General features: G+C 36.6%; 1 protein-coding gene across 2 annotated transcripts in view; it reads left to right on the top strand.

The window, feature by feature from the left end:
* Positions 1-13,700, top strand: part of LOC121407222 (monocarboxylate transporter 9-like) — a 33,243-nt gene continuing 19,543 nt past the window's right edge. Inside the window, exons 1-2 of one of the 2 annotated variants that reach the window (XM_041598189.1) lie at positions 1-807; positions 13,273-13,569. In XM_041598189.1, coding sequence (XP_041454123.1) covers positions 597-807; positions 13,273-13,569 — 508 coding nt within the window. In that variant the 5' untranslated portion in view covers positions 1-596. The remainder of the gene's footprint in view (positions 808-13,272; positions 13,570-13,700) is intronic. The other variant, XM_041598188.1, reaches the window with a different exon arrangement.

Genomic DNA, 13,700 nt, shown 5'->3' with positions numbered 1-13,700 from the left:
GAACAACAATCAATAACAGCGGCCGTATTGACTCTATGCTTGATTGTTTTTTTCAATGTTGATGCTTGATACGCTATAATATAGTTGTTATTCTGACCATTGAGGTGGGGGATCTGCCTCATTGATTGACTCGGCTTTGCTTTGGATGCCTTTGTTTACATGCGATGTATGTGTCCGAGTATTGAGAAAGTACGTGTATACAACCATGATACAGGCTAGTATAGGACACGCACGAAGAAGAAGCAGACGAACCACGAAGCCGTCTAATAGAGAGCTCCATGACCATGCCCTATTGCACATGCACGAGGCCGAGGGTCATATGCCCTTTTCATTTCTATGTAACCAGACATTGTTGTAAAGAACACAATAACGGAAGGAGCTACACTTGTAGCTGAACACCAACTTCGGAACCATGCTACAGCTTCAACTTCTTCGAGTTGTTGATGAATAATGCTCACTGCTGCCCCGAACGTCTGCTACATAGTAGTAGAATATAGTATTGTGCTCGTCACAATACTGTACTTTCTACAGCAGGAAGCAAGCCCTCTGGCAAGTCCTCTTGCAGCTTCCACCGGTCTAGCTCTGGAGTAATTAACATGGCTTGTACCTGTTCTACTAATGCTCGAAGCAGCTGGGAGAGATATTCTTGTCCGGCTATCCTTCCAAGTAGATATCTTCAATGGTGGAAGTGGATTGTAACTGTTTCTCTAGCTATTGTCTACTTTGTGTCCTGGGGAAACATCCATAGCTACCCATTGCTGTTCGGCCCCCTCCAGGAGGAATTTCAAACGTCTGCGATTGAAACAGGTGAGATGATTCTGGTTGAAAGGGGTTTATTGTTTGAGGTGGTCATATTCGTATCACCCACCTCTAATGAGGCTCTATCGTACGTACAGGCAGTCTCGTCTGCGTATCGTTCCTGCTATATCTTATGCATGAATTATTGTGGGTAGATGCCTCTTATTATTTTTTTTTCTATTGAAGATAGGTTGTGTGTGTCAGTGTATACGTATCAGGCCTGATAGAACGATACCAAATTGATAACGTATATTTCTGCAGGTAGATGTAAACATCAGTCGGAGAAAGTGAGCTAGCCTAGTACTGTACTAGCCTTATCCACCCCCCCAAAAAAAAGAACGATAAAAAAGGTGGATGTAAATTAAAGCCAATCCATGTGAATATAATGACTTGTGAACAATCAAATGTCCCTGTTTATGCCTATGAGGGAAGTGGGAGTTTCCCAGGGCCTCTATGTTGCCCATGCGAATAAACTACATCTGTATGTACAATACATGTATGTATAGTATTCTGTTATGCTTGGATCCAGAGGCTGTATAGCGGTTTCTTTCTTCCTTTTTTTCATGATGCTCTCCGACTCTTGATTGTGCCCTGGAAATTCTCCAGGATTTTCTGTTAGTCTTGACTCTCAGAACCTGTTTAGAAATAGGCTGGGCGTTTATAACAACGTTTCCGATCAATATGGAATAATATACCTGAATACAAAAAAAAATGTGGGCGATCATGTGCATGCTCAATTTTTTTGTCGTTTCTGATCATTCAGTTCATAAACATATAGGCCTACATAATCCGAAACATAATATACACAATAGATCCGATAAAGTATTACCAAAAAATAACATAGCATATTAATTGTAATTTAACAGAACATACTGAGTCACTATGGTTACAGAATATAAGATAACACTGAGCTTGGAGCTAAGCAATCAAAGCAAATAAAACTGAATGGGTATATTATATTTTTTTTTTAAAGATATGAAGAGAGGGCGGCCACTCTTGTATAATATGCAAATGCTCCCTGCTTCATGCATTGATATCTTTCATTGGATTGTGTGTTATTGAGAAAGATCTCCCTCCCTCGGTAAATTCTCCGTGAAAGGTGAATAATTTGCGCTTTATGAAAAAAAATATTGGTATTATTCACGTACATGTATGAGAGACCCCCCCCCTTTTTTTATATCTTGATATGATAATTTTGAACATGGTATCTGCATATAGTTACCTATAAGTCGAAACATGGACCTATAGGTCCATGGTCGAAATGACTGAAATGTCCTTAATCCAGAGTTATACAACTCCTTGTGATAAGTGCGTTTCATGGTCATAAATTCCTCGACTGATATCTTCGATTAGAGAGAAAAGGCAATGTACATTAGCGTAGCCCTCCCGCGGGGGGGGGGGCACTTGAATTGACTAGTGGATACCATGCGCGACCCCCCCCCCCCAAAAAAAAAGTTACAACTTTATACAAGGATGTCTTTTTCAAGACAGGGCACGTAACGTAGTAGGGGTGTCAAAACACTGAAATAATGAAAAAGGGGTATCTATATATTTCGTTAGGAATTAAACCTACGTGTTTAGGGTCAAATTCGCGAGGGTATATAAAATGATGTAGATCTAGATCTACTTTTTGCCCCAACAGTCAACACAACGTGTTTATAGAGTCCGATTTGCTCGAGGTGTCGGAGGTGGGGCCGTACGAAACCCAATGATGTAGGCAAAGGTATGGTAAAACTGACGACCGAAGTCCGTGACAATATACCACTTTACATGTAAATATCGCTGTACTTGTTTAGGAATTCAATTAAGAGAATACTTACCAAAGGTATATCGTTTTATACGGGTAGGGTTTCACGCGCCAAAACTTGTAAAAGGTCAAGTCCACCCCAGAAAATGTTGTTTTGAATAAATAGAGAAAAATCAAGCTAGCATAACGCTGAAAATGTCATCAAAATCGGATGTGAAATAAGAAAGTTATGGCATTTTTAAATTTCGCTTATTTTTCACAAAACAGTGATATGAACAACTCAGAGTCATGCAAATGAGAGAGTCGATGTTACTCACTATTTTGCTTTTTTATCGTTTGAATTATACAATATTTCATTTTTAACAAATTTGTCAATAAGGACCAAGTTGACTGAACCATAGTAGTAAACAAGGCTAGTTCCGCATGTTCAGGGAGGAATTGATCAATGTTTCACTTCACATATTATAATATACAAAAAAATATAATGAGTGGATGATGTCATCAGTCTCCTCATTTGCATACTGACCAGAATGTGTATATAACTGTTTGTTAAATTAAGCGAAACTTTAAGATGTCACAACTTTCTTATTTTACATCCGATTTTGATTAAATTTTCAGTGTTTTGCTTGTTGGATTTTTTCTCTTTTTATTCAAATTAATTTTTTGTTGGGAAGGACTTGTCCTTTAAGTTGTTTATTTTCAGAATGTGGAAAATTCTTGTTTGGGTGTAACAATCATTGAATACGAAGTGTTTTATTAGACAAATAATATTGATGAGAAAAATCAAGAAGCCATCACGTATATTATTGTGTGGAACGTGTCATGATCTTGTGTCGATATTTTCCTAGATAATATGCGTAGTATACAACATTCTAGTGGTAATGAGATTCTATAATGGTATATTGATGTATCAGGTATTTAAACTTTCTGGGGGTAGGGTTGCGCCTAGTTGCGCCCCCTCTCTTCACCAACTGAAAAAAATCTCCCCAACGCTGCATTTGCAGGGCGATGTAGGATCATTGAGCTATAGGTCTAAGGTATTTTCAGTGGGGTTTCTATCCCTTCATTAGCCCTATATTGATAACGAGGCATGTGATATGTTGGTCTAAGAATATTACGGGGAAAACATATCGCTCTGCCCTCCCGTAATACTTTTAACAACTTGACAATTCTATAACATGCAATGCAAAAATCTAAAAATCACTGGAAAGATATATATAACCTTTAAACATGGCATAATACAAAATTGTCATTTTTTTCAAAATGAAAAAAAATGGCCTTTTAAAAAGTGTTTGTCCCCATCCCATCCAAAACATAGATCGACACCCCTGCTGCTACTTCATCATGTATATGGCAGGTTGTTTTAACAGACTACGTATATAGTCACGTACCCTCCGGCATCAGATGGAATTATTAAACAGTCAGTCATTGATGTTTGAGAATTATGAAAATATTCACAACGGTTAAGGTTTTATTAGTGAGATGGTGTGGTAAAAAAAACCCACGCATTTTAACACTTCCACGCAGACGAAATTATCTCTAAAGTAAACGTAATCAGATTTGTTACACGGGTCATGTTAGTTTGTTTTCTCGTCAACTGGCAACAAGTGCTGTTTAATTAATGGGTTCATTACTGAACCTAGATATTAAGTTTATTCAAAGTATAGGGCAATGCTAACTGCATAGCGGTTTGTTGAAAAGTATCTTTGGCCTTTTCTCTGGAATAATCATAGAGAAAGTTGTAATACGCTGTGATGTAGCATGGCCCCTGACAATTCTTTGTATAAAGGGTTGGGTTGGGTTCAATACTTTTTTTTTGGGGGGGGGGGCATCGAATAGTGATCCATTTGGCTTTACAAAATATTTTGACAAGCAAAAACGGGAGAAATTTCCTTCCCAAAATGAACCTAAGTCAGTTTTAATACAAAGTTCAACTTGCATTACCAAAATTCGCTTTCATAATAAGACACATGCTTCTTCATATACACAAACAATTTATTATATCAGGTCCAGAACAAGAATTTCATCATCGTGGGGAGAGGGTTGATCCAATGTGTTGGATGAATCGATAAAGCTATTCAGTCCTCTTCTGCATGGCTGCGTCGACGGCACACATATTTTTTTTTTTTACCAGAAACGATTAGCAAAGCTTTTTAAAGTCAAAATTTATGAAAAAGATAAATAATGGGGCATAACTCGTGAAAAAGAAAGGAACATTTATCGAATCGAAAGGGGGGGGGGACGTTTTGAAAAAAAAGACTCCTGACAGCCATTGGAGGTGAAAGGATCAAACGGCATGTACTAGGTGGAAGAAAATTTGTTATTTTTGTCGTCGATGAAAGGAAGACAAATGTTTTGTTTATAATTTTTTTGTAGGTTCAAAATAATAATGTCTGAATTCAACAAAAGTTATGCGAAATGGGGAAAAGAGAAGAGCAATAGTGCTTTCAGAGTTTTCTTTAAATCTGGATCAGAAAAAATTGTTTTTTTTTCGAATGAAAATACATTTCGTGATTGCATGAATATTTAAATAAAAAGTTACTAAATGTTATATTCAAGTTGTGGCGCCACTCGGAGTTGGGGTTACCGCCCCTATCTTTTCCAAGTTTTTAGGCAAAATGAAAAGAGATGAAAAATAAAAATGAGGGGAAAAGGGGAAGAAAGGAAGAAGTTATAAGAGAGGATTTTTTTATATTCATCCCATTACTCTATGATTTTTACACTATGACTGAGGAAAATAATTAGGACGCAACGTCACTTTTAGGTAGTTTTGACCTGCTCCACCCCGTTCTTGCGATGAATCTGCTACATTGGGAAAATCATATGAGATTTGATGAGCCTTTCAGGGGCATTAACAAATTAGAACTATTGTGGTAATCTTAGGTGATTTTGATGTTGCTATTCGGTATATGATTGACAGTATTACCTACCTATAATGTTTAGACCTACATTCTAATAAAAAATGAAAGTAATCAGAAAAAGAAGCGGAATCACAAACTCACACAATAAGTAGCAGGTGCTCATTAAATCAAACGAAAGTGTTTTTTTTCCGGGGGAATTTCACCCTGCATTAACCCTAAGAAGACTGGGGGGCTGATTCAGCCCCCTCGACTTTTTTTCGCGATAAATCCGCCGCTCGAAAGTTTTTTACCGCGTCGCTCGCTGACTTTTTACAAGTCTCGCGCAACTTTTGAGACCAAAATTGTGACCCCCGAAATTACGCAGTAAGTGCATGCAGACCCCAAATTACTCAAAAACGTGAATTTGTGTACAAATCCAATGCAAATAGTGTTTTTAGTCAAAATTCATAAAATGTATCATTATTTTTTCCTTTTACTGCTTAGAATCAATATTTTTATCTTGTTTATGGTAAAATAAAGTACCCGACAATTTCCATTGAATAAACAAGAAAAAACAAAAAGTCGAAAAACATAGAAATACATAAGACAGTACACATAAGAAAATAAATGTGATGTTGAAATTTTTGAAAAATAAATTTGATCAGATGCCTATCTAGAGTATGTGAAACAAAAATTAGCATTTTAGGGGCATTATTTTATCAATTAGAGCAAACTTGTGATTTTAAATTAGCATATTAAATGAGCAATGAGATTTTTTTCGCAGAATTTGATATTATTTTAAATTATAGTTTTGTAGATAATGCCATGGGTAACGCGCGTGGCAAATTTCGTCGCGATCGCGCGATCGACGGCCGAGATCATAAGGGGGACTGAATTGGCCTCCCCCAGTCTTCTTAGGCGTCGAAATAGCCCAGTCTATTTAGGGTTAAGTTGATTTTATTTTAAGAATTATTTAAAATTTAATATATTTATAAGACCTTAGACAGGATTCCCCTTTAATTGATTTGAAAGTTCGATTCTGTAGACGAATGTGATTTGAAAAAGACTGGTCTTTCGCATATGAAATGGGGAATCTTTAATTCTCATGTTAGGTCAGATCCTTGCAGCGATGGAGTGTTTGTGCAGATAATGGTCTTCAAGCAGGCGCAAACTTATATTTCATTCGGGTTAAACCATCCCAATGATGTATGTTGATGCGGAGTTTGCATTTTATAATTTTTATTACGGTCAAAGTAAACAAGATAAAGGCCGCAAAGTACATTCCAGACAGTGACTTAAACTTATCTTTACTCACACGCTCTTCAACGGCTTGTATTTACTCGAGCAGTTGCTGGAATACAACTATATGAAGGGGTACTCTGGGCTGGAAATATAATGTATCTAAATAGATTCACAGAGCAATATGCTTAAAATTACATCAAAATCTGATAACAAATTGCAAAGTTACTGAATTTTAAAGTTAAGCAATATATTGTGGAAGAAAGCTATATGCACGTCGCTGTGAATATTTATTGGGCTAATGATGTCACATCCCCACTTTACTTTTTCTTATGTTATAGTACAGGATAGAAGAGCCGTAACCTTGTTTTTTATATATACAATATTTTTTGATGGTTTCTTGTCAATTCGAGGGTGCTGATTACGAATCTGAATGATGCCACTCGTGTAACCTTGAGCATTTTCCGCAAATTGGCAAAATCCAATATGGCCGCCAAAATATGCAAATTACCCATAAAAATCCTAAAATTGTCCGCACATTAGCTACGAAATGCATGAAATTGTGTGGCAGGGGTGAGATACTCCCTGAAAAAACAATTTTTGACAAAATATTTATTTTCCTCATATTTAAAATGGCCGCCATAGTCCATTGTATACTATATTATGTACGATATGAATATGGAAAACTAGCTTTCACAAAAGTGAGCACTAAACCGCAAAGAAATTGCGATGTATGAACGAAGTGATATATGCAAATCATTATTACTAAAGAGATATACCATTTATTATATCATAAATGGGAATATTTCTGTATTTTGATATCTAAAATGGCCGCCACTGGCCCAAACAGTATTACGTACAATGGCAATGGGGGCCAAAAAATTCACAAGAGTGATCACTAAAATGCATATTATTAAGATTAAACGAGTGGAATACTGACTAAAAACAACTGTTAACGTAATATATTATCAATATGCCATGTATGTGATGAATGTTGTATTTAGATATTCAAAATGGCTGCCAAAGGCCCTAAAAGCATTATCCACAATGAGAAAGAGGGGCAAAAAATCACAAGAGTGATCACTAAAATGCATATATATGTGATAAATTCATGGGATACTGTTTAAAAACGTATTTTCTAACGAAATACATCATTCAGGTTTAAAGTTTGTGTTAAATACTGTATTTTTACTTTCAAAATGGCCGCCAGAGACATTAACAGTCTTATGCACAATGCAAAGTGGGAAACCAATATTCACAAGAGTGAGCACCATAAATGCAGATATTAGTGATCTATGAGTAAAATATTGTCTGAAAGCATGATTTCTATTAAGAGATATTTTATTCTGCCAGTTAGGTGATAAATACTGTTATTGGAAAATCAAAATGGCCGCTACAGGCCCTTAAGATATTATGCACAATGTGAATGGGAACAAATTATTTCATCAGAATTTGGCTTTGCTTGGCCAAATGGTGATGTATGAGTGAAATATCGTCTGAAAACATGATTTATGACAAAATATATCATCTCTTATGTAATTTATGTGATAAATACTGTATTTCAACATACAAAATGGCTGCCATATGCCCTTTTTGTGAACATTATTTGTCTACACTAAAATTGTATTATACGATAAGGGCTTATGTTGGCCATTTTCAATTTAAAAATGCAGTGTTTATCACCTTAAATACACAACATTATGATATATCTCGTTAGAAACCATGGTGTTAGACAATATTTCACCCTTGCATCAGAATTCACAATAATAGGCAATATTTAGAGTCAAACAAAGCCAAATTCTGTCAAAATTATATGTCTAATGTTACAATGTACATAATACTTTTAGGACCTATTGCAGCCATTTTGGATTTCAAAGTACAGCATTCATAACCTCCACAACCAATATGTGATGTATTTAGTTAGAAATCATGTTTAAGACAATATTTTTACTCGTATATCACAGTCATATGCATTTCATGATTCTCACTCTTGTGAAAATTAGTTTCTCCATTCGCATTGTACATGATAAATATAGGGATTATGGCGGCCATTTTGAATGTCAAAATACAGCATTCATCACATAAATTACATAAGATATCATATATTTTGTTATAAATCATGTTTTCAGACGATATTTCACTCATACATCCCCAATTGGCCAAGCAGAGCCAAATTATGCTGAAATAATTTGTTCCCATTCACATTGTGTATAATATCGTAGGGCCTGTAGCGGCCATTTTGACTTTCCAATAACAGTATCTATCACCTATCTGGCATAATAAATGATATCTCTTAATAGAAATTATGCTTTCAGACAATATTTTACTCATAGATCACTAATATCTGCATTTATGGTGCTCACTCTTGTGAATATTGGTTTCCCCCTTTGCATTATGCATAAGACTGTTAATGTCTCTGGCGGCCATTTTGAAAGTAAAAATACAGTATTTAACACAAACTTTAAACCTGAATGATGTATTTCGTTAGAAAATACGTTTTTAAACAGTATCCCATGAATTTATCACATATAATATGCATTTTAGTGATCACTCTTGTGATTTCTTTGCCCCACTTTCTCATTGTGGATAATGCTTTTAGGGCCTTTGGCAGCCATTTTGAATATCTAAATACAACATTCATCACATACATGGCATATTAATAATATATTTCGTTAACAATTATGTTTTTAGTCACTATTCCACTCGTTTAATCTTAATAATATGCATTTTAGTGATCACTCTTGTGAATTTTTTGGCCCCCATTGCCATTGTAAGCAATACTGTTTGGGCCAGTGGCGGCCATTTTAGACATCAAAATGCAGAAATGTTCCCATTTATGACATAATAAATGATATATCTCGTTAGTAATGATGATTTGCATAATATTACTTCGTTCATATATCGCGATTTTTTGCGGTTTAGTGCTCATTTTTGTAAAAATTAGTTTTCCCTATTCATATTGTACATAATATAGTATACAATGGACTATGGCGGCCATTTTGAATATCAGGAAAATAAATATTTTGTCAAAAATTATTTTTTCAGAGTGTATTTTACTCCTGCCACACGGTTCCATGCATTTCATAGCCAATGTGCGGACAATTTTAGGATTTTTATGGGTAATTTGCATATTTTGGCGGCCATATTGGATTTTGCCAATTTGCAGAAAATGCTCAAGGTTACACGAGTGGCATCATCCAGATTCGTAATCAGCACCCTCGAATTGACAAGAAACCATCAAAAAATATTGTATATATAAAAAAACAAGGTTTGGTCAAGTTTCTATGGGGCCTATCCTGGACTATTATTACATGAAATCACAAATGTTTTATTTTTCATGCATGTGCATTTGTGTTTGACACTGTGAGGGGGTGCCGCTAAAAAATAACCTCTCAAAGGGATTAGCCAGACGTAGTTTCCTAGATCCCTTTTCCAATAAGACGTTTTGAAATTGTTCACAATTTCACCCGCAGCCAATCAAATCCAACGATATCAGTAGCTTTCGACGTTATTTTTTTTTGTATTATAAAGCACTTTTTTATGAAACGGACCCAGATGTACATTCACACCGGATAAAAGCCGTCCAAACTGATTCCATCAGGGACGTGACAACGTCCCTGATAATTTGATGAATGATTCTCACTTTTCTAATTGCAGAGAATATATTGTTTATTCGTGTGTTTTTTTTTTCAATTTCATTTTCTATGCAGCTTTTGTTTCAGTTCCAGAGGACATGCATGGCTAAATGATAAAAGTGTTATCTTTCCGAGGGCAAAACGCCATTCTCCGTGGCAAACAGTTCAGTTACTATAAGTGGAACGCCTCTGGTTGTCTCGCCTGCATTACGCGATTAAATATAGCAGTTGTGCTGACTTAGAAAACAAATAGAATATTCATTTAAAAAAACCCTTTCATATGAGGATAAAATACTATGTTCATTGACCCTAAATTACATTTGACATTGATCGTGTGACCGAAGACTTGTGCAAGACGATCAGTGATATTTGATAACCTCATTTTACGAACTAAATCCATAAACTTTTAAAGTTATGACAATTTAACAAATACACCCAAAACGGCCAAAGTTTATTGACCTTGGTCATGATGGTCGTGTGACCTGAAATCACGCAGGATGTTCACTGATACTTGATTTCTCTTATGTCCAATTGCCATGAACGAGATCCATAATCTTTCAGAGTTATGACACTTAAAAAACTTAACCTTGGTTAAGATTTCGTTTGGATTGGTCTAATTGCATGGTCTAATTTCATTGACCCTAAATGACCTTTGACCTAGGTCATGACACCTCAAACTCTGGCAGGATGTTCAGTAATACTTGATAACCATTAGGCCAATGGCAGAAAAAATAATGTTTATTCGTTTTTTTTTCAATTTCATTCTCTTTTCTGCTTTTGTATCAGTTCCAGAGGACATGCATGACTGAGCGATAAAAGCGTTATTTTTCCCAGGGCAAGGCGCAGTTCTCCGTGGCAAACAGTTCAAGTACAATGAAAATAGAAAAGTGGGGCGCTTCTAGTAGTCTCGCCTGCATTACGCGATTCGATATAGCAGTTGTTTGTTTGTTTGATTGTAATTTATTTCTACGTTCCATATGTTCAACACAATACAACATAATCAATTATTACATAGATTTTACATATATATACATTTTAGACACACGTATCATTTACAATCTCTTTCTGAATATAAAAAAGTATGAAAAATAATTATTATTTAACTGAATTTCAGAACGCAGGAGACCGTCGTCATGAGCGACCTGCTTGATGTTGACGACGGCCTGTGCTGACTTTGAAAACGAATAATCTTATAAAAGAAAACACAATTCGCATGATGATAAATGTTCATTGATGACATTTGACCTTGGTCATGTGACCTGAAACTCACAAAGGATGTTCCGTGATACTTGATTACTCATTTATCCAATTCCTCATGTCCAAGTTTCATGAAGAAGATCTCTAAGATTTCAAAGTTATGATCGCAATTCAACAAAATACGGCTAAAGTTCAGGTCCTTATACTTTCTAAGTTACGGTGACATTTAAAAAAACTTCGGTCCAGATTTTGATGTTGATTCCACCAACGCGGTCTAAGTTTATAGACCCTAAATGACCTTTGACCTTGGTCATGAGACCTCAAACTCTGGAAAGACGTTCAGTAATACTTGATAACCATTATGTCCAAGTTTGATGAACTAAGCCCATATACTTTCTAAATTATGATGGCATGAACTTAACCTTTGGTGAAGATTTGATGTTGACGACGCCGCCGCCGTCGGAAAAGCGGCGCCTATATAGTCTCGCCCTGTTATGTATGTCTCATAAAAAGTCACGTGACGTCGCGATGCTATACCGGTATGTCGCGAATTTGGTCTCAAAAGTTGCGCGAGACTTCAAAGAAAAAAAGTTATTGAATTTTGCGGCGCTTTCTATTTGCGTTGTAGAAATATCGCGCGAAGCGTCGAGGGGGTGGCATCATTCCCCAGTCCTTTTACATATTAGAGGGATATACTAGGTGAAAAGAGAGAGGACCGGTGTACATTGGTGTGTAAAGACGAGTGCAGGGTTCTCGAAACAAATAACTACTGACGTCCAGATCTAGACTAGGAGGGGAGGGGTGATGGGATGACGTCCCAAACGTAAAAGAGTTTGAATTGTTCTTGATAATATGTTATGAGGGATATCATTACTCCATGAAGATCTCTCTCCTTTCCTTATTTTGTATTCCTCATTTTTCATTCCTTTTCCTATTGTATTCATCTTTGGGGGGGAGATATCGGTTGGATGGTCGTCCATTGGCCCAGGTAGGGCTACTTCTGAATTAAACTCATTTTTTTTCAATGAAAAAACCACGTGTGCATATAAGCCAGTAAGAATTGATTGAATAGCATTCGAAATTGATTTTGACCTATATACGTTTATTTGTACATTACAAAGTCTTTTCAATGGCAAACAGTATAAAGTGAGAATGCAGCAATTTGACAAAATCATTTTCCAAAGAACTGGCTCGGAGCAGATTTTTGCTTGTTGGCCTTTATCTAATGAGAGCATATGATCGGAGATATATTAACTGTAAGTCTGTAACCTGTGACTGTGTAGGAGGGGGGGGGGGGTAATGTAGAGAGCAAAGTCACTTTTTCATTAATTGGGACGTGATATTCACAAATGAAATTTAACAGTCAAGGTAAAGAGTACTGGAACAGACAAAAGGAAAGAAGAAGACGTTGACGAAGAAGGAGAAAGGAGAGGAAGATTTAGTATATAGGCTGCACATTCAGACCTATAACTCGAGTGAAGGGTTTACACAGCGGACGAGTACGTTGAGTCGAAAACAGCGGGTTTTTTTTGTACCAGCTACATATGGTTGGTTTGAATAAAAATAAGTAAAAAGTCCGTACGGCTGCCTTAGGGGAAATGTGACTGCAGCATTAATTGGGATATGTGGCCTTACCTGAGGCTCCGTAGCGTGACCTGCCATAGAAAACACCAAGGTATTGAAATTGTTCTACCAACGGAATCAATGTGGAAAACAGTTTGAGATTGGAAAAACGATCTTAAGTGGTATTATGGTCTAGAGTTACATTGACCGTAACGTTTTTTTCTGTCCTTATCCCGTGTCTCTCTTTACGCAGGATGGGTAGGGTCTGTCAACATCGGGATGAACTGCCTGGCCAGTCCGTTGGCAGCATTCTTGGAGAGGCGAATCGGCTTCCGCGCGACCATAGTTCTAGGAGTTCTCTTCTGCGCCACCGGGGTCTTCGTATCATCATTCGCGCCGCAACTCTTCATGCTGTACTTCACCTATGGGACGATGTACGGCATCGGTATCAACCTCTCATTCCATGCCAGCTTATGCCTCATGGTGCAATACTTCCCGAACAAGAACTGTCGTCGTGCCACTTCTGTCATAATGATCGGAGGCACTTCTGGTAAGTTTTGTGAAGAATACACCCCCACGACATCAGGAAAGTGGTAAAGCCTATCTGGGGCCTGTTTTCATAAAGAACTTGCAATTGTTGTAACTTTGCCATTATGCAACTACCATGCAAACCTTGATTAT

The sequence above is a fragment of the Lytechinus variegatus genome, chromosome 2 (genome assembly GCF_018143015.1).
Source record: "Lytechinus variegatus isolate NC3 chromosome 2, Lvar_3.0, whole genome shotgun sequence".
In the NCBI taxonomy this organism is placed as follows: Eukaryota; Metazoa; Echinodermata; class Echinoidea; order Temnopleuroida; family Toxopneustidae; genus Lytechinus; species Lytechinus variegatus.
This window is presented reverse-complemented; position numbering and strand designations above follow the sequence as displayed.